Here is a 27,223-nt window from a genome sequence, read left to right on the forward strand (position 1 = left end):
TCTCCGAATACACTGTATGTATATACAGTTGAAGTCGGAAGTTTACATACACTTAGGTTGTAGTCATTAAAACTTGTTTTTCAAAAACTCCACAAATTTCTTGTTAACAAACTATAGTTTTGGCAAGTCGGTTAGGACATCTACTTTGTGCATGACACAAGTAATTTTTCCAACAATTTTTACAGACAGATTATTTTACTTAATCACAATTCCAGTGGGTCAGAAGTTTACATACACTAAGTTGACTATGCCATTTAAAATGCTTGAAAATGTGTTCCTGGTTCGAGCCCAGGTAGGGGCGAGGAGAGGGACGGAAGCAATACTGTTACACTGGCAATACTAAAGTGCCTATAAGAACATCCAATAGTCAAAGGTTTATGAAATACAAATGGTATAGAGAGAAATAGTCCTATAATTCCTATAATAACTACAACCTAAAACTTCTTACATGACCTGGGAATATTGAAGACTCATGTTAAAAGGAACCACCAGCTTTCATATGTTCTCATGTTCTGAGCAAGGAACTGAAACGTTAGATTTCTTACATGGCACATATTGCACTTTTACTTTCTTCTCCAACACTTTGTTTTTGCATTATTTAAACCAAATTGAACATGTTTCATTATTTACATGAGGCTAAATTATTTTTTAATTTATTTTTTAAATAAAATAAAAAAACGGCCAATTAATCGGTATCAGCTTTTTTTGGTCTTCCAATAATCGGTATTGGCGTTGAAAAATCATCATCGGTCGACCTCTACAACCAGAGGTATACAAAAGTATGTTGACACCCCTTCACATCAGTTTCTGACAGGTGTATGAAATCGAGCACAGCCATGCAATCTCCATAGACAAACATTGACAGTAGAATACACTTACTGAAGAGCTCAGTGACTTTCAACGTGGCACTGTCATAGGATGCCACCTTTCCAACAAGTCAGTGTGTCAATTTTCTGTCCTGCTAGAGCTGCCGTTTCCATGGCCGAGCAGCCACACACAAGCCTAAGATCACCATGCGCAATGCCAAGTGCCGGTGGAGTGGTGTAAAGCTTGCTGCCATTGGACTCTGGAGCATTGGAAACGCACTGAAGTGATGAATCACCCTTCACCATCTGGCAGTCCGACACTCAAATCTGGGTTTGGCGAATGCCAGGAGAACCCTACCTGCCCTAATGTATAGTGGCAACGGTAAAGTTTGGTGGAGGAGTAATAATGGTCTGGGGCTGTTTTTCATGGTTCGGGCTAGGCCTCAGTTCCAGTGAAGGGAAATCTTAATGTTACAGCATACAGAGAAACAAGATTCTCTGGTCTGATGAAACCAAGATTGAATGCCAAGCGTCACGTCTGGAGGAAACCTGGCACCATCCCTACAGTGAAGCATGGTGGTGGCAGCATCATGCTGTTGGGATATTTTTCAGCGGCAGGGACTGGGAGACTAGTCAGGATCGAGGAAAGATGAACGGAAAAAGCACAGAGAGATCCTTGATGAATCTGATCCAGAGCGCTCAGGACCTCAGACTGGGACAAAGGTTCACCTTCCAACAGGACAATGACCCTAAGCACACAGCCAAGACAATACAGGAGTGGCTTTGGGACAAGTGCCTGAATGTCCTTGAGTGGCCCAGCCAGAGCCCGGACTTGAACCCGATCGAACATCTCTGGAGAGACCTAAAAAAAGCTATTCAGCGACGCTCCCCATCCAACCTGACAGAACTTGAGAGGATCTGCAGAGAAGAATGGGAGAAACTCCCCAAATACAGGTGTGCCAAGCTTGTAGCGTCATACCCAAGAAGACTCGAGGCTGTAATCACTGCCAAAGGTGCTTCAACAAAAGTACTGAGTAAAGGGTCTGAATACTTATTTTATACATTTTCCAAAAAAATCTTTTTGCTTTTGCATTGTGGGGTGTTGTGTGTAGATTGATGAGGAAGAAAAACAATTTCATCCATTTTAGAATAAGGTTGTAACGTAACAAAATGTGGAAAAAGAAAGTGAATACTTTCAGATTGCATGCATGCATGCATGCATGCACATAGATAGATTACTTGTTAGAAATTACTGCATGGTCGGAACTAGAAGCACTAGAATTCCTTTTTGATACTGTCGCAAAGCTAACTAAAAAGCAGCATTCCCCAAGAGAGGATGGCTTTCACTTCAGCAGTGATAAATTCATGAACTTCTTTGAGGAAAAGATCATGATTATTAGAAAGCAAATTACGGACTCCTCTTTAAATCGGCGTATTCCTTCAAAGCTCAGTTGTCCTGAGTCTGCACAACTCTGCCAGGACCTAGGATCAAGAGAGACGCTCAAGTGTTTTAGTATTATATCTCTTGACACAAAAATGAAAATAATCATGGCCTCTAAACCTTCAAGCTGCATACTGGACCCTATTCCAACTAAACTACTGAAAGAGCTGCTTCCTGTGCTTGGCCCTCCTATGTTGAACATAATAAACGGCTCTCTATCCACCGGATGTGTACCAAACTAAAAGTGGCAGTAATAAAGCCTCTCTTGAAAAAGCCTAACCTTGACCCAGAAAATATAACAAACTATCGGCCTATATCGAATCTTCCATTCCTCTCAAAAATGTTAGAAAAGGCTGTTGCGCAGCAACTCACTGCTTTCCTGAAGACAAACAATGTATACAAAATGCTTCAGTCTGGTTTTAGACCCCATCATAGCACTGAGACTGCACTTGTGAAGGTGGTAAATGACCTTTTAATGGCATCAGACTGAGGCTCTGCATCTGTCCTCGTGCTCCTAGACCTTAGTGCTGCTTTTGATACCATCGATCACCACATTCTTTTGGAGAGATTGGAAACCCAAATTGGTCTACATGGACAAGTTCTGGCCTGGTTTAGATCTTATCTGTCGGAAAGATATCAGTTTGTCTCTGTGACTGACAAATCAACTGTAAATTTCAGTGTTCCTCAAGGTTCCGTTTTAGGACCACTATTGTTTTCACTATATATTTTACCTCTTGGGGATGTCATTCGAAAACATAATGTTAACTTTTACTGCTATGCGGATGACACACAGCTGTACATTTCAATGAAACATGGTGAAGCCCCAAAATTGCCCTCGCTAGAAGCATGTGTTTCAGACATAAGGAAGTGGATGGCTGCAAACTTTCTACTTTTAAACTCGGACAAAACAGAGATGCTTGTTCTAGGTCCCAAGAAACAAAGAGATCTTCTGTTGAATCTGACAATTAATCTTAATGGTTGTACAGTCGTCTCAAATAAAACTGTGAAGGACCTCGGCGTTACTCTGGACCCTGATCTCTCTTTTGAAGAACATATCAAGACCATTTCAAGGACATTTTCTGTCCAAAAATGATGCAGAAAAATTAATCCATGCTTTTGTCACTTCTAGGTTAGACTACTGCAATGCTCTACTTTCCGGCTACCCGGATAAAGCACTAAATAAACTTCAGTTAGTGCTAAATACAGCTGCTAGAATCCTGACTAGAACCAAAAAAATTGATCATATTACTCCAGTGCTAGCCTCCCTACACTGACTTCCTGTCAAGACAAGGGCTGATTTCAAGGTTTTACAGCTAACCTACAAAGCATTACATGGGCTTGCTCCTACCAATCTCTCTGATTTGGTCCTGCCGTACATACCTACACGTACGCTACGGTCACAAGACGCAGGCCTCCTAATTGTCCCTAGAATTTCTAAGCAAACAGCTGGAGGCAGGGCTTTCTCCTATAGAGCTCCATTTTTATGGAATGGTCTGCCTACCCATGTAAGAGAGACGCAAACTCGGGCTCAACCTTTAAGTCTTTACTGAAGACTCATCTCTTCAGTGGGTCATATGATTGAGTATAGTCTGGCCCAGGAGTGGGAAGGTGAACGGAAAGGCTCTGGAGCAACGAACCGCCCTTGCTGTCTCTGCCTGGCCGGTTCCCCTCTTTCCACTGGGATTCTCTGCCTCTAACCCTATTACAGGGGCTGAGTCACTGGCTTACTAGGGCTCTTTCATACCGTCCCTGGGAGGGGTGCGTCACTTGAGTGGGTTGAGTCACTGATGTGATCTTCCTGTCTGGGTTGGCGCCCCCCCTTGGGTTGTGCCGTGGCAGAGATCTTTGTGGGCTATACTCGGCCTTGTCTCAGGATGGTAAGTTGGTGGTTGAAGATATCCCTCTAGTGGTGTAGGGGCTGTGCTTTGGCAAAGTGGGTGGGGTTATATCCTTCCTGTTTGGCCCTGTCCGGGGGTGTCCTCGGATAGGGCCAGTGTCTCCTGATCCCCCCCCACATCGCTAGCACCCTAGCAATTCATGTTGTAGACAATGAGCTTCAGCCACTCGCCATTTGATTGACAGCTAGCAAGATTCACACACAGCAGTGTGATAGAGCGAGCAATGACGTGGTGCACATATCTGTGACGTAGTACACAATTTTCGGGGGAACACTTTTGGCTCGTGAGCACTAATTACATAACTACTGGCTAAAAAGTATACAAAAGTACTGGAAAATAAAAAACAAATAAAATTATACTTGGCGTCACCTTATCGATATAAAATAGGAAAAAATGATATTGCAATACACTACTGTATGATTTCCCCGCCCCCTATCCATATTTATTTCTGTTTTTGAAGATGAAAGTACCAATACTATCCCTCCCCTAGCTCATCATGAACATCCAGTCATGTGTTTTTGTACCCTGTAATTTTTGTCAATATCCATTAGAGGCACAGCAATTGGCACGTTCTAGCATCACAAATTGGGATTGGGGGGATTATAGCAACAGTCAGTTTAACATTGTGTACATTGGGGTCTGTGTCCACAAGTGTGTGTGTGTGCCTGCAAGTGTGTGTTTTTTAGAGCTGCAGCTGTGTGAGTACCACTGCTAATGGGGGCTGGAGACTGTTGGCCCTCTTACACAGCTTAGGACAAATGTTTCTGTGTGTGGTCCTTCAATGGCCTGTTACAATGCCATCACACATCCCTAATGGCCTGGGGTTTCATACAGCCTTAGAAGGATTGGCCACAACTCATCATCATTTTAAGCCAATCAGTTGTGCTGTGACAAGATAGTGGGGGTATACAGAATTATTTGGTAAAAGACCAAGTTCATATTATGGCAATGAAGGTCAGTCAATACGGAAAGTTTTAAGAACTCTGAATGTTTCTTCAAGTGCAGTCGAAAAAAAACATCAAGTGCTATGATGAAACTGGCTCTCATGAGGACCGCCACAGGAAAGGAAGACCCACAGTTACCTCTGCTGCAGAGGATAAGTTCATTAGAGAGTTACCAGCCAGTTACCAGAAATTTCAGCCCAAATAAATGCTTCATAGAGTTTAAGTAACAGGCACATCTCAAAATCAACTGTTCAGAGGAGACTGTGTGAATCAGGCCTTAATGTTCAAATTGCTGCAAAGAAACCACTACTAAAGGCCACCAATAAGATGAAGAGACTTTCTCGTGTTTCTTGGCCCAAGCCATGGACATTAGACCGGTGGAAATCTGTCCATTGGTCTGATGAGTTGAGATTTTTGGTTCCAACCGCCTTGTCTTTCTGAGATGTGGTGTGGGTGAATGGATGATCTCCGTAGGTGTAGTTCCCACCGTGAAGCATGGAGGAGGAGGTGTGATGGTGCTTTGCTGGTGACACTGTCTGTGATTTATTTAGAATTCAAGGCACACTTAACCAGCATGGCTACCACAGCATTCTGCAGCGATATACCACCCCATCTGGTTTGGGCTTTCATTTTCAACAGGACAATGACCCAACATTGTGTAGGCTGTGTAAGGGCTATTTGACCAAGAAGGAGAGGGATGGAGTGCTGCATCAGATGACCTGGACTCCACAATCACCCGACCTCAACCCAATTGAGATGGTTTTGGATGAGTCAGACCGCAGAGTGAAGGAAAAGCAGCATATGTGGGAACTCCTTCAAGACGGTTGGAAAAGCATTCCAGGTGAAGCTGGTTGAGAGAATGCCAAGAGTGTGCACATTTCTTTTTGCCAGAACCATGCACATTCACTAATAATGAACAAACTTCTAGTAGCAGGCATTATATAACATTAACACAGGTCTTATAAACAGTCTTTCAAGCACGAGTCCACGTGTCAGTGAGTAGCCAGGTAATCTTTATATTTAAAGTCTAGCCAACTTGGATCTATTGCTTGCTTGCTAACAAGGTAGAAAGAACCGTTTTAACTGTTATGAAACATCTGTCTCCAACGGTTTGAACAACATAGCCCATTGGCGGTACGTGGTACGGCAATGCTGCGTGTGACATAAACGGATCCTTATTTTTCAACAATCACGTTCCTTGATACTCTCGTTTTAGTAGGGTCTGCTCTGTTCAAACTTTTGGGAGTTGAAACATGAAAAGGGTACCGCTAGAAAGGCTAAGTTCTCGTCTATTACAGTAAAATAATGTCTCTAAGCGTTTTGGTGTCAATATTACAGATTGTGTTGGACCAAACCTCAAATGCAAATAGCGAGTTTAAACTGCTTGTTGTCAGAGAGGAGTATGTCATCTTTCCTCACTGTTGTTGTGAGTGACAGGGGAGGGGCTTGGTGTCTGTGTGTGAGTGGGAAGGTGCACAGTACAGAAGGAGTAAAAGAGAATGACCAAGATATAGAACACTCAAAACACAAAAAATAAAACCTAAATTCTTGAGATACAAATTAATTTGATGTCCCAATTCTTGGAACATCAAATTAGTTCGATATTTGCCCAGCACCATTTCAAACTAGGGATTTCGTAGAAAATTGAGGTAAGGCAGTTATTCTGCTCACAGACTATGGATGTACGAACTACACATTGACACCTCTAGCCCCATGCGGTAGGTTAAAAAAACAAACATAGTAATCGGCAAAGTTCCGGAACATGTCTTTAAGAGCGAGGCAGCTGCAAGACATGAACAGTGGCATCGCTCAAAAATAAGATAACTCTCAACATGGCTGAGCGGTCTTAAATAAGGTTGCAAAATTCCAGGATTGGAGGATTCCAGATATCCCGCTTATTCCCCCACTGATTCCAGGAATCCTCCAACAGGGATTTGGGGAAAACCAAGGAATTGATTGAAAGTTCAAGAAATTTTGCGACCATATATATATATTTTTTTATATCGGATTGCCTCCGATCTAAACTGCTGCCTCCACGGTCCACACCGGCAACACACAATCTGAGTAAACTTAAAAAGGAACAAAGGTCAATATTGGTTTTCAGACTCTTTTGATGAACACACAGACTGAGCCTCTAGTGACTCAGACAGCGGGCCCTACCCAGTACCTTGGACTTGGGGATGACTTTATATTTGTATGAAGGTCAGCTTTGCTCACCGTGACGCAGTAAAAGTGGTCAGGAGGCAGGTCAGCACACAGATAAGCAGCTGCACACTAAAGATAACAAGGCCTTTCCCATCACCCTTCTGGATTATGACTGGTGTTAATGATCGCTGCCATCACTCACTACACTAGATGTATGTTTCCAGTTGCTACCCAAGACATAAATCATACAAAAGGCAAAATATCAGCAGGCCAAGCCTAGCAGATATACCACACAAACTGTTGTTACACCCTCTCAAAGTCAAGGCCATTATCATTTCAACACACTTTGGAATATACAAACCTCAACTTACAGTGTATAATGAAATCTGTTTGAAATGCCAGGCATAGGATTTAGGTAGCACAATTCATAATATCACGACAATATAAATCAATACACACAGTACATGCTAATTTGTACAAATACAATGTAATGATGCCTCCAACTTCATGAGTAAGAGGACTGTCCAATAGGCCTTGGGTGAGTGGTGAAATCATTCTATATCTCCGAGACATAGTTCAGCAGGACAGCTCAAATGCTTTTTCCCGCTCTTTTGATAAACAAGGCCTGAAGGAATTGAGCATGTGCAAACCAAACTGTTGATCCTCTTACATACACAAAAACAACAACACTGGGTTTCTCTACAGCACCACTGTGCTACAGAAATGTCCAGCTCACAAACTCCTTGTAAATGTGTTCTGCAGCTGCAGGCAGAGGAGACAGAACATCTTCAGAACCCACCAGTAGAACGCGCCCAACCACACTACCTACCTCCCCTACTGCCGCTGACAGAACAGAGAAGTAGGCTAGCTACCACACGTCCATTTTCCATTAGCTCAACCCAACATGGCATGCTGAGATGAAATCTAAAGAAGAAAAAACACACCCTGCTGCACATTCTTATGGCAAAGGCCATCTATAAGACCCATAGAGGAAAACAAAAAAACATTTGAGGATTATCCCAACTCTATATTTGAACAGTGATGTCAGCCAGGAGAATGTAAAACGGTCTCCTCCAGGATTAAATGTAAACTTTTTTTTTTATCCGGTTGGGGAAGCAAAATTGGTCCAGAAATAGGTTCCTTCCGAGTCTGACTGTGACCTAGTTTTAACGGTGATGTGGCGAGTTACAGGGACACTAGTCTGTCTGAGGGCATTGTCACCGTTTTTTTAAACACGCCGAAGCGCGATTAAAATTAAAATAAAAAAGGACACATAAGATTATTATTAATCTACTGCTACACCGGTGAACAAATAAAAGAATCAAACATTTATCAGCGTGACCTTTGGCTGAGGGTAGCATAGAGAACGTGAAAACCCAGTGAAGATTACATGACTTGCTTATCCTGCTCTTCCCAGCTGCCACAGAGGAGTTGGTGAATTACGATCAGCACCACGGTGGATTACTAAACAAATCACAGATTCTACATCCCTATATGGAAGGCAGAGGAATAGTATGATTATGTAAATATATGCATTTAAAAACAATCCGACATGGAACACAGAGGAATGAGGAATCTGTAAATATCAGTTTAAATTTTCTTTTTTTTAAATGAAAAAAAGCAATACCAGGATGCATCATTCCAAAGCAGAAACACTGGAAATAATGTAGGCCTAGCTAGCCTATATCTAAAAGGCAAATACATTACTAATAGAGTCGTAGCTGAAAATGACATTTCTTTTCTTCACCTGGCAGTGAACTCCCCCCTGGAGCAGCCTCTCATTCCATAGATACTATAGTAATGAAATCAGTGCATGACATTTCAGCCCCCCCAGACCGATGAGCAACACAGATGACATGGAACACATGGTGGCACCGCCATCTCAGGCTGGGAAAGTTCCATAATAGGGCTGAAGAGGATTTACAAACGTCATATTTCTGAACTGACATTGTGCTCAGCATAAATTTACAACGGCATTAGTCAAACATGACTCTCTACACTTCTCAGAGACTCTAGAGAGGCATAATTCCCATGGGAATTTACAAGTGCAGTACATTTTATAACTGTAAAGGAAGAATCTAACTAGTTCTTTCCCCTCTTTTTAACGACAGTCAGGTAAGCGGCCCTATTAATTCTACGTGAACTACAACAAGATAGATTTCAGGTATTCTCAACATACATTTTGAAATGCATTTTGTCTTATTTTACTGTTAAATGAACGTTGCATTGTTATACATACATGTCAAGTTGACAATAACGTAATCTCAGGTTAAAGGGTACAGTAGTACAAAAAGCACTCCTTCTATAAAGAATTTATATTACAATAAAGCAATATTGTTCAATACTAACATCCCATAATAAATGTAGTCTATAGGGTATTTATACCCCAAACCATTGGTTTCAAAATATTTTACAAGTAGACTGCTATTCTGTCTTTTTCAACATAAATCACTGTTGTTCCTATTAAGTCCAGTATGCTCCTATTCTCCTATTAAGCCAAGTATGCTCTTACTCTGCTATTAAGCCCAGTACGCTCCTATTCTCCTATTAAGCCCAGTACGCTCCTATTCTCCTATTAATACCAGCACGCTCCTATTAAACCCAGTATGCTCCTATTCTCCTATTAAACCCAGTACGCTCCTATTAAACCCAGTACGCTCCTATTAAAGCCCAGCACGCTCCTATTAAGCCCAGTACGCTCCTATTAAGCCCAGCATGCTCCTATTAAGCCCAGTATGCTCCTATTAAACTCAGTACGCTCCTATTAAACCCAGTACGCTCCTATTAAGCCCAGCACGCTCCTATTAAGCCCAGTACGCTCCTATTAAGCCCAGCATGCTCCTATTAAGCCCAGTATGCTCCCATTAAGCCCAGCATTCTCCCATTAAGCCCAGCATGCTCCTATTAAGCCCAGCATGCTCCTATTAAGCCCAGCATGCTCCTATTAAGCCCAGTATGCTCCTATTAAGCCCAGTAAGCTCCTATTAAGCCCAGTAAGCTCCTATTAAGCCCAGTATGCTCCTATTAAGCCCAGTATGCTCCTATTAAGCCCAGTATGCTCCTATTAAGCCCAGTAAGCTCCTATTAAGCCCAGTATGCTCCTATTAAGCCCAGTAAGTTCCTATTAAGCCCAGTATGCTCCGATTAAGACCAGTATGCTCCTATTAAGCCCAGTATGCTCCTATTAAGCCCAGTAAGCTCCTATTAAGCCCAGTATGCTCCTATTAAGCCCAGTAAGCTCCTATTAAGCCCAGTATGCTCATATTAAGCCCAGTATGCTCCTATTAAGACCAGTATGCTCCTATTAAGCCCAGTATGCATTGAAGCACATGGGGATAATGTGTTGATATCACTAATATTCAGTGAACATGAGCATAAATGTTATTTTGTTCAGATTTAAGTCGATTAAAAACACACAAAAATGACATTTATGTATATTCTGCATCTTGCCATGGTGCCTTTACCGAGATTAGAAACCATTAAGGACCATTAGAAACCTCTGTCATCTCTCCAAGACGTTTGGAGTGGACAGGTAGTAGTGGATGCAGAGCGAGAAGAAGACGACCAGGGTTGAGGGATATCTGAGATAGAAGACCAACAAGTGGTTGATTAAAATATAAAACAAATGAGGGGCAAGAAGATGACTATTGGGCGACTGACTAGTCATGAACTTTTGGGTGGGGGCATTGTCATGTTGTCTTTCATTCATAGGTGATTCAGTTGTTTGGTCCACCACCTGTACCGTTTTAATACACAGTAGAAGGGGAGATTTGAAACTGTCTTCAGAGGGAGATTTGAAACTGTCTTCAGACAGGCTTCAGGAAGACAAGTTGAACTAATTAACAACAATAGCAGTACAGCCAATGTGATAATTCATTGAAAGTTGTGTGTGTTATGGTCTTTGTGTCATGGCTTCTTATCCACAGAGGGCCAGTGTGGGTGCAGGGTTGTGTTCTAATCAAGCAGTAACACACCTGATTCAACTAATCATGTTGTGATTGAAGTCTATGATTAGGTGAAGTCCACATTGATCTCTGTGGATACGATTGGACAGCCCTCTGTTATGAGTGCTACGTTCATGATGAATAGTATTTTATATCAGCTCATTTTACATAACAAACGTCGGTTTGTAAGTTTTTCACATTTGGAAATGAATTCAAATTGATCATTTAAGATGTGGGTTTACTTAGAGCACATTCTGTTTCTATTAACCCCAGTGTGGATTTCACATATTTTATCAAATATTTTTGTCTTATTAAATTTCATTGTAAATAAAGTCATAAAACTTCACACAAGAGATTCATCTTTAATTTTATATATCTTTACTTTTCTTACAGAAATTAGGCCAGTACATGTTAGAAATGGCTAAACTTAAATTTGGGTGGGCTTAACAGGTAAACTTAACCAATTCACAAAATATTCAGCGACTGGTTGGTCGGACAGCTGACAGTCAAGCATAAAAAATGCAATATATTCAACCCAGGACTCCCAGTGTTAGAGGACCTCAGATAGAAACACATGAAGTAGACCTAATGTAATGTACTGCTGGGCTAGATCAAACTCACACGGAAAAGGAGCAGACATTACAGAAGCAACACCAGGCAGGACAAGAGGCCCCCTGAGATGATTCTGCATCGACGATGAGAGTGACAACATGAAAAGGTCACAAACACCAAGCCCAGACAGAGACCGATAGAGAGAGGCAGGGGGAAAGAGAGAGCAAGAGAGAGAAAGAGAGAGCGAGAAAAAGAGCGATAGAGGAAGGGAGGGAGACTGTAAAGGAGGAGAAAGAGAGCAAGAGAGAAATCCATAGACTCATCATTCATGCATTCAACTTTATTTTCTGTAAAAAAACATCATGACATTTAGATATCCTAAAATCTATTTCCTAATGAATACAGCACATTCTGCCCCAGACAGAAATAACTAAATCGTTAAAAAGCAGAGTGATTCTATCATCTACAATATGAAAGGAACCAGCCTAAAGCATCCTTGGCAGTTGGCACAAAACAGATTCACAACCCAGGCACACTATCAAATCTAAGTCACACACACCAGCTTTCCCCAGAGTTGCCACATGGGTTAACCTCTTGCCCAACCTTAGAGGGTGAGTATGGCAACAGTGTTTTGATATAGAGCGGTGGTGTCAGCTCCTTGTCATGGGCTTCACAGCTGGCTGCTTGTGTGAGGTGAGCGGGACCCCTCAGTGTGCTGTGTCCCGTCTGTGACACCACAGTGTGACTCAGTCTAGGGGAGGAGAGCCAGTCAGGAGTCATCCCATCACAGGGCCAGCTCAGTAGCTCATGGTCCCCACAGGACAGGGCCTGACCCACTCTTCCTCCTGTCCCCCTCCTACCTCATCCTCCCCCTTCTGCTTTCCTCATCCCGCTCCTCCTGCTTTCCACCTTCCTCATGGAAGACTGCTTTATTTTTTCAATAAGTGTCACATTGCGGGCCTCCTGGGTGGCGCAGTGGTTAAGGGCGCTGTACTGCAGCGCCAGCTGTGCCATCAGAGACTCTGGGTTCGCGCCCAGGCTCTGTCGTAACCGGCCGCGACCGGGAGGTCCGTGGGGCGACGCACAATTGGCCTAGCGCCGTCCGGGTTAGGGAGGGCTTGGTCGGTAGGGATGTCCTTGTCTCATCGCGCACCAGCGACTCCTGTGGCGGGACGGGCGCAGTGCGCGCTAACCAAGGTTGCCAGGTACACAGTGTTTCCTCCGGCACATTGGTGCGGCTTGCTTCCGGGTTGGATGTGCGCTGTGTTAAGAAGCAGTGCGGCTGGTGGGGTTGTGTATCGGAGGACGCATGACTTTCAACCTTCGTCTCTCCCGAGCCCGTACGGGAGTTGTAGCGATGAGACAAGATAGTAGCTACTACAACAATTGGATAGCACGAAATTGGGGAGAAAAAGGGGTAAAAAAATAAAAAATAAATTAAATTAAATTTTAAAAAAGTGTCACATTGCATGCATAAATGTCAGACAGCGGTATGCAAGTGCTTTGAAATGTGTATGTCCCACGTATGTGAGACCTTAGAAGGCTTAGCTTACATGTCTATCGTGTGTTTTCTTTTTTTTTTTAAATACATGCAACATTTGTTACGTCTAAATGTTAACCACCGACATGAGTCAGATATGACAAGAATCTTCAGTGTATTTCCTGCCATATGTATTACTTACAAGTACCAGGTAGAGCAGAAGCATCTTGTTAAATTCCATTCCATACGGGAGCAGAGATCAGAGGGCTGAGGAGAGACCCCAGGCCTGCCTGCTCCCAATGCCAACTACACACATCTAGTGGATGAGTCCAGGAGAGCTTGCCCAGCTCGCCTGGCACTGCTGCCCAGCCATAGCTTCATCATGAGCCCAGAGGCAGCCGACAGAGAGGAAAATAGACGGACTAGTGAACTCGCATCAGTGTTTATGTGCACTACAACCCAAATTCGATCATAATATCACTGACAGTCACTATCATTTTCATTGTGTGTGTGTGTGGATTGTTTTACAAAGAGAGATTGGCCATGGATCAGAGCATTGGGTGTGATCTAGTTCTGTCATGTATAACCAACACATATTCCTTTCACATCCTCCTGAATCAACACCCTTCTTCCACTCTGTCGCCTGCTTGCTGACAGTTTCCTGATCCAGTTGGAGGCCTTCCAGACCAACCCTGAGCGCCAGGCTAATTAACATCACATTTCTATTGGAACCATGTTGCCCTCAACCTGATGCCTCAGACCTGTACCAAAAGCTCTGTGGACCAACTCATTACAGAGGGTGAAAAAGATCTTGGCTAAAGCTCTACCACTTTCTTCTCACGTTTCGTTGTCAACCATATATACAGTGGGCTTGGGAATTATTGGGTCCCTTGATAAAGATAAGCAAAAAAAAAACGTTCTAAAATAAGGAAGCAAAACCGCCCCATAACATCAAATGATCCACCGCCAACAAGTCTATTCCCGGTACCACCAATTTCACAGGCTGTTTGACAGCAATCTGAAGCAAGATGTCCGCTTGTTCAGTATGCGAGGGAAGCTTTCAGACAAACAAACACCACACACGTCGTCACGACAAACCAAGCCAGAGGAGAGCACTGTGGAGACGGTCAGTGCACATGAATTAGGCTGCGCCATTCCCTGTTCCCCACAATGCTTTATCCCCCTCTTCTCACCACTTCAGCTCTCAGTGTGTGGGCTAATCATTTCCCAGCATACGGGTGAGCTCACGCAGACAACCCATCTCCCCCACTGTGGGTGCATTAGACTTTTGCCAAGCTTGTTTGTCAGACCATCACTAAGCTACAGCAGACAGAGCCATCTCCTCTCTCCCAATGATTCCTACAATTACATTTGCAGACCTGCTTGCATGGAATGAGCCTTTTATGTTATGGCTGCAGTGTTCATCACAACCACAAGGTGTCTACTGGGCAGCACAGAAGCAGATAATACAGGCACAGGCTGGTTACAGTGCATTTAGTAAATCTATTCTGGATTACTGGCTTTAGTAGAACATAATAAAAAATTCCAGATATTGATGGAGGCCAAAAGTAAACATATTCGTGGACTTTCAAACAATTAGTCTAATTAGAAAAAGGTCTGTTCTGCTGTTTACTCAGTTCAGAGGCTGTGAGAATAGAACAACGTGAAAGTGAACGATTGCCAAGGACACATCCTGAAAAGATTTATTCATCCAGAAAATAAAACAAGCTGGGAATCAGAACAAACAAAACAGGCACTAAAAGCCATTCAGACAGGAAGAAAGAGATGACAGTAATTAGGAGTGTCTACTGATTGTCAGAACAAACCTCTGGGGAATATCAAGACAGGTCTGAACAACAAGCATCTTCAACCTCCTAATGTTAGTCCCTGGGAAAAGAGTTGACCAGATAACTTGGAGGAAATGCATTGCCTTCACAGACAATTACCGTCTAAAAAAGATTTAACTCCCTCTGCTGGTAAAATATGAACACAGCAAGGCGCTCTAATTCCACTCAGTAATATCCAAGGCCGTTTGCGAATAAAATCTGAGCTAATAAACAATTACATCCCTTGCTACATTACATTAACTGGTTATGGGATTTTGAGAGAAATAGGCTAATTAATCACAGTAAGAAAATATCCACTTCACAATAACTATTATATTGTTATCTTGTTAACAGCGGTGTAGAGTACTTAAGTAAAAATACTTTAAAGTACTATTTAAGTAGTATCTGCCCAAAAGTACTCGTTACATTTTGACAAAAAATGGTCCAATTCACACACTTAGCAAGACAACATTCCTGGACATCCCTACTGCCTCTGATCTGGCAGACTCATTAAACACAAATGCTTTGTTTGTAAATTATGTCAGAGTGTTGGAATGTGCCCCTGGCTATCCGTAAAAAAAATATATTATTGTGCCGTATGGTTTGCTTAATATAAGGAATTTGAAATGACTTATACTTTTAGGTTTACTTTTTATACTCGAAGTATATTTGAGCAATTTCATTTACTTTTGATACTTAAGTATATTTACAACCAAATAACTTCAAACTTTTACTCAAGTAGTATTTTACAGGGTGATATTCACTTTTACTTGAAATCATTTTCTTTTAAGGTATCTTTACCTTCCCTCAAGTGTGACAATTGAGTACTTTTTCCACCACTTCTTGTTAAGACTATCTTGTTAAACTTTCCTCGGGTTCAGTTTTCCTCCCAAGCTCTGGAGTAAAATCACGTTATGTGCATAACTCATCTTGGATCCCTTTCTTCAACTCCACCACACTATGTGTAACATTTGTGTGAGCTAGCCAGGAGAAGATTCTACAAGCAAGAAAAAAGGTAGAACCACCTCCTAAGAGACAAACCTAGGATCAACTTAACATTAGAGAAAGCGCCAGAACAACATCAACACAAAGGAGGGTCAAATGTAGAACATAAATGAAGTGAGTGCCTTCCTACACCAACTGGAACAACCTCAACTCATTGTAGTGTGCAACTATTTGAAATGCGTTGGTCCTGATGAAGGAGGTGTGTTAAATAAAACCAGATAGTCTTATCCGGGTGATTGAAAGGGCAGTAAATGACATTGAGGACAGGGTATGTGAGTACCTGAGAGGTGTCCTCGAATCCATGCAAGAAATGAGAGGAGTAGAGAGAAAGAGGTAGAATAGTCCCTGATCACAGCCGCCTTGCTGACCTCGAGACACATTATGTCCTGTTAGAGAGTCCAGGAGGAAAAAGTGCAGAGCCTTGGAGGAAGAGATCAGATGCCTCCGTGAGATGGCCACACCCCCCCCAGGCATGGAAGAGAAGTACAGACCACACCACACATCAGCACCACTGGTAACACCACATCATACCCCAGTACCTGAGGTCACTAAGAATAGATGGGAATTTAGGAGAAGTGGGACAGAGAGACAACCTGTCATACACCAGTGGGTTGATGCTGTTTATACTAAAAACCAACCTAAAGGGGTATTATAAAGAAGAGAGCTTATCTGACATATCACAAACTAATGAATGTGTCAGAGTCAGCCCAGACCTTCGAGCTGAAAGAGAAGCTACTGTGGAAGTCCACAGACAGGGATGAGGAGGACTACAGCCACAACCTGTTCCAGCAGAAGTTCCTCCGTGCCATCGAAACTGGACTTCTAAGTGATGCCAAGGATGAGTGAGCCACCACCACAGTCGTAGAGAGGTTACATCCAGGGTCTACATATCACATCCGAAACCCACCAGCTGAGGTCCGACATCTGGGAGATGAGGAAGGTGTTCCTGGCAGCAATGGAGGCCACCACTCAGCCATCACAAGGTAGGTGCACTACTCAGCCATCACCAGGGGAAAGATACACCTCTCATTCAGCCCAGAGGGGAAGATCTACCACACAGACCAGCCAGAGACCACGGAGATGTGCGGCGTGTCAAGAGGCACACACAGGTGAGCAGTGCTACCACTTTCTGCTGCGGTGAGGAATGGATGCTGAGAAAGGATCAACAGTAGCTCCAGATCACGTGTCCCACCTAGAGCCAGACTCCCCAACCACAAGAGACACACAGCACCAGCACAAAAAACAGCAACGACAACAGCAACCAGGTAGACTAAACACACCACTCACCACTAAAAGCCACAACAACAGCTCCAATCCTGAGTCTATATGAACTATGTGGTGACAGGGCACAAAACACAGCTCATCAATCTGATTGGAAGGTAATGTCTAGTCAGCTGCAAGCTTGATGAAATCACAGTAGAGACCCTGTGGGACAACAGAGCTCAAGCAAGCATCATCAACGAAGCCTGGAGGAAGAAACACCTCCCCCACACCACCCTCCGACCCATTGAAGAGCTGTTGGGGCCCGGAACACTGACGGGACTAGCAGCCTATCAGATGGAAATCCCCTTCACTGGCTAGATGAGGTACAGTTCAAACTGAGCAGCGATACAATGGAAACCACCACAGCTCCCATCCTTATGTCAGACAACCCAAGTGGGGCAGAGAACCCCATTTTTGGATTCAACGTCATTGAAGAGGTGGTGAAGGCCCGCAGCACCGGTCACAACACAGACACCATTCAAACAGTAAGTGCTGCATTCTCTCTCACAGCCAAGACTGCACAGATGGTGTTGAAGCTCATCCTGGTGAGAACAGGCTGCAGGAGGATCTTCTTGTCTGCCAACAAAGTCATAACCATCCGTTTACCTGCACATGTAGGAGCCAAGTTCAAAGGCCAAGAGATATTATTCACACCCAGTGAACTACACACCCTCCCCCACAGCTTGGAAGTGACTGAGGGGCTGGTGAAGACTAAAACACTTGGGAACACTATTCCCATCGCGAACACCAACAACCACCCCAACGCACTCAACCAGTGCATAATCCTAGGCCACCTCCTGACAGTGAAAACTGTGTTTCCTGTCGCCAATGACACCCAAGCAAAGTGTTTTATTGTCAACCTAGCCCAAGGGAGTCCAGAACAGCAGAGAGAGAGAAACAGCAACAAAGTGGAAAGCAACAGACCAAATTGGTACCCTCCAGTCAATGTGGATCACCTGACAGAGGAAGCATGAGAGAGATGTTGCATAAAGCCTTAGCATATGATGTTGACATCAGTTGTATCCCATCTCTGGACATGTACATCACCCTGAAAGACCCTACACCAGTGCAGAAGACTTACATCTCCAAGCCACTCCATGCTGAGGTAAAAGAGTATCTCCAGGTCCTGCTAAACAAAGGTTAGGTAACCCAGTCAAGGTTACCATACTCCTCCCCAGTGGTGTGTGTGAGGACGAAGGATGGAAGCCTGAGGCTCTGCTGTGAGCTCAACAACAAATCTGTTCCTGATCAACACACAATCCCCAGAATACAAGACATGCTCGACTCACTGAGTGGCAGCTCATGGTTTTCCGTCCTCGACCAGGGAAAGGCCTACCATCAAGGGTTCCTAGATCCTGAAAGTCATCCACTGACAGCTTTCATCACCCCTTGGGGTCTTCTTCAGTGGGTCAGGATACCTTTTGGCCTCAGCTCAGCTTCTGCAGAGTTCCAGAGAAGCATGGAAGAATGTCTATCCGGCCTCAGACACACCGACTGCCAGCCCTACTTGGATGACAACCTGGTCCACCTGTTAAGTTCTCCACGGAAGAGTAAAATCTTCAGGAAGAACATCAGGTTCTTGGGGTAGATGGTGAGTGGAGATGGATACACTATGGACCCCAAAGACAACTCCCCAGTAAATCATTTAAAGAGAGGAAATCAGACAGTGGGAGAACTGAGAAAAATACTGGACTTCCTCTGCTACTACAGGCCATACATCCCAGACTTCTCCAAAGTAGCCAAGCCACTGTATGCCCTACTAGCCACCCCAGACACTCCACAGAAACCCATTCTAGCCTCAGGAAAATGAGAAAGAGCACAAAGAACAACATCCAAACATCCATTCAAATACTCCCATCAACTGGAACTTTGACCATCAGGAAATCCTAAACAAGCTGATAGGTGGTGCGGAGGGGCAATCTATCCTAGGTTATCCAGACATGACATAACCCTTCATACAGCTGCTTCACAAGATGGACTGGGAGCTGTCCTCTATCAGCGACAAGGGGAAAGGATGGATGTCGTACGGCTCACAGACATTGACACCACCAGATAAGTTCTTAGCTCTTTCAGGGACTACTTCTACCATGCCCCTTCCTTCGTTGTCTACACAGACAACAACCCACTTATGTCCTCACCACAGCCAAGCTGAACGCAGCTGGGTTGCAGAAAAGAATTTGAGAACCAGCTGCTCACAAGGTTAAATGAACTGAGTGGAGTATGTGGATCCCACACCACCCCTTATCACCTTGAAGGGAATGGTCAGGTCGAGAGGTTCAACAAGACGCTGCTCCGAATGTTGAGAACCCTGAATGAAGAGACAAATACGGACTGGAAAACCTCACTTAACAAGGTAGTGCATGTCTACAATTGCACATGCTCAGACGTAATCTTTCTATCTTCTGTTTGGAAGGTCCCCAAGACTCTGCATCGACCTGCGATTCGACCTCAAAGTCAATGGCAGAAAAGGAATTTACCAAGACTACATCACAAACTAGCAGGAGAGAATGAAAGAGGCATACAACATCGCTGAAAAGGAAGCCACAAAAGGGTCTAAGAGAAAAGTAATTACAACAGGAAGGTCCATGGTCAGGAGCTACAACCCAGAGACAGTCCTTGTGAAAAACCTGTCTGAAAGAGGAGGGCCAGGCAAACTAAGATTGTACTGGGAGGATCAAACCCATATAGTCCTTCAAAAGGAAACACCCCGAGAGTCCGGTGTATGAGGTGAAACAAGATAATGGACAAGGAGGGAAAAGGGTGCTCCCCAGAAAACTCCTGCCCTGTGACCGCCTTCCTTTGGAGAAAACCGAGGAGACCACATGCCCAGGTACAAACACATCAAAGACAACACCCAAACCCCCCTCCCATAGACCCAAACAAACAGGCAGAGCATAACTCTGACAGTAACTCCGATGACTATGAACTGAGATATGCCCTGCCCAGTCGCCACAGATCCAACTCTGGAGTGGAGAACACCGCTATGGATCCAGAAGCTGAAAGTCGCTGGCTCTCCTGCCCACTTGCCCCCTACACACCACATGTCCCCTTGCACATCACATTCCCCCTGCAATGCACCACATTCTCCCCGACACATGGAGAGGTCTGTGTGAAGGAATCTGGTGAGGAGTGTGGGGCCAGAGGGTAACTCTGACAAGAACTGCCATTATACTCTTAAGCTCCACTGAAGAGGAACATGAGAGTCTGACGTGTGTAGCCTATGTAAACAGAATGTGATTGTGTTGGCCGAAAAGATATTGGTTTAGTAAGGGAGATGAGGTATGGTTACCTTAAACTTCTAAATTTGTATTTATTATGGATCCCCATGAGCTCTTCCTGGGGTCCAGCAAAATTAAGGCAGTATATACATTTTTTTTTAAACATCACATTCACAAATCTCCCAACACACAGTGTGCCCTCAGGCCCCTACTCCACCACTACAGTACAACATCTATGTTGTCGTGTGTGTGTATGCATGTGTCCGTAAAAAAAAAAAAACGAATTTTACTGCTTGCATCAGTTACTTGATGTGGAATAGAGTTCCATGTAGTCATAGCTCTATGTAGTACTGTGCACCTCCCATAGTCTGTTCTGGACTTGAGGAATGTGAAGAGACCTCGTGGCATGTTGTGTGGGGTATGCATGGTTGTCCGAGCTGTGCGCCAGTAGTTCAAACAGACAGCTCAGGGCATTCAACATGTTAATACCTCTCATAAATACAAGGAGTGATGAAGTCAATCTCTCCTACACTTTGAGCCAGGAGAGATTGGCATTCATATTATTAATATTAGCTATCTGTGTACATCCAAGGGCCAGCCATGCTGCCCTGTTCTGAGCCAATTGCAATTTTCCTACTCCTTTTTTCTGGCACCTGACCACACAACAGAATAGTAGTCCAGGTACGACAAAACTAGGGCCTGTAGGACCTGCCTTGTTGATAGTGCTGTTAAGAAGGTAGAGCAGTGCCTTATTATAGACAGACTTCTCCTCATCTTAGCTACTGTTGTATCAATCTGTTTTGACCATGACAGTTTACAATCCAGGGTTACTCCAAGCAGTTTAGTCACCTCAACTTGCTCAATTTCCACATTATTTATTACAATATTTAGTTGAGGTTTAGGGTTTAGTGAATGATTTGAACCAAATACAATGCTTTTAGTTAGAAAGATTTAAGACTAACTTATTCCTTGCAACCCAATCTGAAACTAACTGCAGCTCTTTGTTAGGTGTTGCAGTCATTTCAGTAGCTGACATGTATAGTGTTGAGTCATCCACATACATAACCACACTGGCTTTACTTAAAATGGCATGGCATCAGTAAATACTTTTTTTAAAAGTAAGGGGCATAGACAGCTGCCCTGGGGAAATCGTGATTCTACCTGGCTTTTGTTGGAGCCTTCCATTAAAGAACACCCTCTGTGTTCTGTTAGACAAGTAACTCTTTATCCACAATATAGCAGGGGGTGTAAAGCCATAACACATACGTTTTTCCAGCAGCAGCAGTGCTTGTTAAATGTTCTTCCCTATAAGCTGAAAAGTTTGTTGTCCATTTGTTTACTGTAAAATAGCATTGTATCTGGTCAAACACCATTTTTTGGCTTACAGGCTGATTGGTAGGCTAATTTGAGCCAGTAAAAGGAGCTTTACTATTTTTAGGTAGAGGAATTACTTTTGCTTCCCTTCAAGAGCTTGGGGCTACACACTTTCTAGTAGGCTTAAATCGAAAATATGTAAAATAGGAGTGGCAATATCGTCCACTATTATCCTCAGTCATTTTCCATCCAAGTTGTCAGACCCCGGTGGCTTGTCATTGTAGATAGACAACAATAATTTTTTCACCTCTTCCCCACTCACTTTACAGAATTCAAAATTATAATGCTTGTCTTTTATAATTTGGTTAGATATACTGGTATGTGTAATGTCAGCATATTGTTGCTGGCATGTTATGCCTAAGTTTGCCACTGAAAAAAATCCTTAAAGTAGTTGGCAATATCAGTTGGTTTTCGGATGAATGACCCATCTGACGCAATGAATGACGGAGCCGAGTTTGGATTTTTTCACAAAATATAATTTAAGGTGCTCCAAAGCTTTTTACTATCATTCTTCATGTCATTTAACTTTGTTTCATAGTGTAGTTTCTTCTTTTTATTCAGTTTAGTCACATGATTTCTCAATTTGTAATACATTTTTTTTAAATCGGTTGTGCAGCTGGACTTATTTGCCATTCCTTTTGCCTCATCCCTCTCAACCATACAATTGTTCAATTCCTCATCAATCCAAGGGGATTTAACCATTTTTAATAGTCATTTTCTTAATGGGTGCGTGCTTATTAGTAACTGGAATAAGTAATTTCATAAATTAGTCAAGTGCAGCGTCTGTTTGCTCCTCATTACACACTAATAAAGATGTGATCAATACATGTTGATGATTTTATTCCTGTGCTGTTTGTAACTACCCTGGTAGGTTGACTGATAACCTGAACCAGGTTGCAGGCACTGGTTACAATTTGAAGCTTTTTCTTGAGTGGGCAGCTAAATGGAAATATGCACAAGTCTTTTGGATAATGTGCCAAGAATGTGGGTCCATTCCCTTTCAAGTGTTTAATGATATTCCAGGAGATACAGACTTACGTTTTAGTGTTGAATATCTGGAGACATTTTACATTTTTAAGTAGGGGAGGGTGAAATATGACTATTAATCCATTTTGGCATGTATTGAGCAATTATTGTGCAGTACCAGTATGGCCACTCTTGTTTTAATGTTGTGGTTGCTTCTTCTATGGTGGGCTCGCGCTGTGGCAGTTGAGAGTAGTTTGCCAACTGAGTCAACAGCAAAGACAGAGGCACCAACATAAAATACATACATTTCCTTTATTTTAAAAGCTAAGCGAGTGGCAAAGACACTACTTAAAAGAGTAATTTTTATATGTTATATTGTTATGTAGCATTTATGTTCTAATGAACTTGTGAAAGTCCGCTAGATAATTTAGCCGTAGCAACACTAGCTTCCCTAGCCAGTTAGCAATCTAGCAAAATGAGAATGCATTTGATTCATTATATTGTCATGTTGATGACGGTATAATTATATTGTATTTTGATATATACTGAACAAAAATATAAACACAACATGTAAAGTGTTGGTCCCATGTTTCATGAGCTGAAATAAATTATCCCAGAAATGTTACATACGCACAAAAAGCTTTTCTCTCAAATGTTTTGTACAAATGTGCTTACCCAGTAAGTGAGCATTTTTCCATTGCCAAGATAATCCATCCATCTGACAGGTATGGCATGTCAAGAAGCTGATTAAACAGCATTACCATTACACAGTTGCACTTTGTGTTGGGGACAATAAAAGGCTACTCTAAAATGTGCAGTTTTGTCACACAACACAATGCCACAGATGTCTCAAGTTGAGGGAGCGTGCAATTGGCATGTTGACAGCAGGAATATGCACGGCCCCATGTCACAAGGATCTGTACACAATTCCTGGAAGCTGAAAATGTCCCAGTCCTTCCATGGCCTGCATACTCTCCAGACATGTCACCCATTGAGCATGTTTGGGATGCTGTTGACTGACATGTATGACATCATGTTCCAGTTCCCGCCAATATCCAGCGACTTCGCACAGACATTGAAGAGGAGTGGTACAGCATTCCACAGGTCACAATCAACAGCATTATCAAATCTATGCAAAGGAGATGGTGTTGCGCTGCATGAGGCAAATAGTGGTCACACCAGATACTGACAGGGTTTCTGTCCACGTCCCTACCTTTTTTTAAGGCATCTGTGACCAACAGATGCATATCTGTATTTCCAGTAATGTGAAATCCATAGATTAGGGCCTAATGAATGTATTTAAATTGTTGGATTTCCTTATATGAACTGTAACTCTGTAAAATATTTTAAATGGTTGTATGTGAGGTTTGTATTTCTGTTCAGTGTATATACTGAATTTATATTTGTATTGTTATTACTTTTATCTATGAAATGGCAGTTGAGAGACGTTTGCCAAGTGAGTCAACAACAAGATGGAGGAACCAACATAAATATATTTCTTATCTTTATTTTGAAGGTCTTGGCTCCCTTTCTTCAACTCCACCACACTATATGTGTAACAATGTCAATAATGCTGAGAGCAGATGAGAATTTCAGTCATAATAAAAAATAAAATAAAAAACCTCACGGTGTCTACTCACCGAATGTAATGGAGGCCTCTTGGTGGTAGTATCCATCTGGGGTCTTTTTCTTCAACATTGAGCAGAGGTCCAGCCTGATCACCCTCTCGTCTCCAAAATGATGCTGAGCGTAGTCAGAGTACAGCTCAGGGTCCAGCTTCTTCACACCCTGGGAGAGAACACAGACATACACACAGAGACATGGGGATGTGCTAGCTGTCATGTCTGACCAGATATGGATGTTCTTGAACACACCCATCCACCCTGACCCCACACAGGATCACGTGCACGCACAGGAGGAACACGTAGGAAACGTGTCATCCACCACCAACAAACAGATTAAGCCGGCAGCTCTCATTTCCCCCTCCAACTCCCAGGTCAAATCCTCATCCCTCCTGCCAGACCAGACCATCTACTAATATCTATCTACTGCCATAACCATCAGTCACTTGGCCACGATGGCAACCATAACCCTCGGTCACTTGGCCACGATGGCAAGCATAACCCTCGGTCACTTGGCCACGATGGCAAGCATAACCCTCGGTCACTTGGCCACGATGGCAAGCATACGGTCACATGGCCACGATGGCAACCATAACCATCGGTCACGATGGCAACCATAACCATCAATCACTTGGCCACGATGGCAACCATAACCATCGGTCACGATGGCAACCATAACCATCGGTCACGATGGCAACCATAACCATCGATCACTTGGCCACGATGGCAACCATAACCATCGGTCACGATGGCAACCATAACCATCGATCACTTGGCCACGATGGCAACCATAACCATCGGTCACGATGGCAACCATAACCATCGATCACTTGGCCACGATGGCAACCATAACCATCGGTCACGATGGCAACCATAACCATCGATCACTTGGCCACGATGGCAACCATAACCATCGGTCACGATGGCAACCATAACCATCGGTCACGATGGCAACCATAACCATCGGTCACTTGGCCACGATGGCAACCATGTCAAATAGTGGACCGCTGTTACAAATATACATTCTCTCAAAATGAACATTTAACGGGCCTGCTTCCTTCCACGTGACAGTGACGTAGACTAAAGATATTGTACGCCATTTATAAGCTCAACAGTATTCACAGGAATAACCTTTCCTCATTTTGTATCACTGTATTATAATAGGGTATGATAATTCATACGCTCCACAACTACTGATTTTCATTCCCAAGTCTAGAATGATCATGTAGAGACTTATTTCATGATAACATATTATTATAATCAATGACATTCAGACAGCCAGATTTAAGTCAATCAAGATTATACGAGCCAGAATAGAAATGTACACCTAGCTGTGAATGACTCAGCGTCACTACCCTCCACACATTTCATCGTCTTACCTACGCACCCAGATAAGGTATCCCTCAAAGGCAGAGAAGCTTGTCAGTCTGAAAGGAGAGTGAAGCTGCCCTAGACCTCCACACAGCAGTGTTGTTTGTCTGTCTGAGTCGGTGTTGTTCTCAATGCATGCCATTCCAGCCAGAGTGATGAGGAGTGATGAGGCTCACCTGACTGCGTAGCTTAGGAGCTTTGGACAGTTTCATGAAGGTAAGGTGGGGCTTGAACGCTTTGCCGTCGCCGGACGAGAGGCCTTTCTCCTCAAATGTTTTCCTCACAACCCCTGGAGCGAATGACCACAGAGACAGAGAGAGAGGTTGATGGGAATAACAACAGCAGATCCATTTGCAATGCGGGACAGCGAGGGAGAGAGCAACTTTAGCCCAGGATGGTGTAAGATAAAGAGATAATCAATAGGAGGAGAGAAGAGGAGAGGGCGGGTGTATAGCGGTTAGTGGAAGTACAGGACAGCTGCTGATAACATAATCCGTTAGTGTCTGTATTTAGGAAAGCTTGCGCAATCTAAAAAAAAACTGTTTAATTGGAAACAGTAAGAAATATCTAAAAATAAATAAATAAATAATACCAATATCAGATTTTGCTAAAGAGAGAAAAAAAAGCTAAACATTAAATATTATTTTATGAAAAATGGGTAAACAAAACTGTGCTGAGGGCTGACCCTTGGAAATCCTCATACATAACAGATTTATCTTGAATTGGCATCCCAGCTCACATCTATATACGACTAACATATAGCTAAGCAAGGCATGGTGAATGACGTCAAAGATTACGCACAAGGGAGAGAAGCAGAGGGAGGAGGATGGGGAAAAAAAGGGCAGAGTGGGTGGGGCAGCAGGAATATGCACGGCCCCATGTCACAAGGATCTGTAGCCGACTAGCAGTAGCACCCACCTGTGATCTGGGCCAGCGTGGCGAGGTGTTCTCCCTGAGCCAGCTCTACGAACGCCACCTCATTCCTGAAGTGTCCGATGCCGTGGAAGGGCAGGATGAGCTCCCGCCCCCGCAGCAGGTCCCGCAGCGCTGCCTTCATTTGGGCCACTGCACACACCGCCCTGCAGTCAGCACAGCACAACAGCCAGATCAATCCCATGGCATTAATCCCCTCTACATCCTCTCTCCATCCTCTTGCTCTTCCCACCACACCATGCTCACACAGTAGCCACTCAGGCTAATACATCATTCATCCCTGCAGTTTTTAGTGATGCAAAATTAAATTGCCTGGGATGTGTACACAGTCAGATCTATAGCCATTTGTTTATCAGAGGGAGATAGTAGGCCTATATATTCAGTGGTTATATAAGTTTAAAAAAAGAGGACATTGTTACCTGCATTGTGTTTTAC

General features: G+C 43.3%; 1 protein-coding gene across 5 annotated transcripts in view; it reads right to left on the reverse strand.

Annotated features, from left to right (window-relative positions):
* LOC115139466 (A-kinase anchor protein 7-like) overlaps positions 1-27,223 on the reverse strand; it is a 45,670-nt gene that overhangs the window by 13,292 nt on the left and 5,155 nt on the right. For all 5 annotated transcript variants that reach the window (XM_029676901.2, XM_029676898.2, XM_029676899.2 and 2 more), the window contains 3 exons: positions 26,774-26,934; positions 26,032-26,144; positions 24,503-24,650 (listed from right to left, as the gene is read on the reverse strand). In XM_029676901.2, coding sequence (XP_029532761.1) covers positions 24,503-24,650; positions 26,032-26,144; positions 26,774-26,934 — 422 coding nt within the window. The remainder of the gene's footprint in view (positions 1-24,502; positions 24,651-26,031; positions 26,145-26,773; positions 26,935-27,223) is intronic.

This window comes from Oncorhynchus nerka, linkage group LG13, assembly GCF_034236695.1.
Source record: "Oncorhynchus nerka isolate Pitt River linkage group LG13, Oner_Uvic_2.0, whole genome shotgun sequence".
NCBI classification, from domain to species: domain Eukaryota; kingdom Metazoa; phylum Chordata; class Actinopteri; order Salmoniformes; family Salmonidae; genus Oncorhynchus; species Oncorhynchus nerka.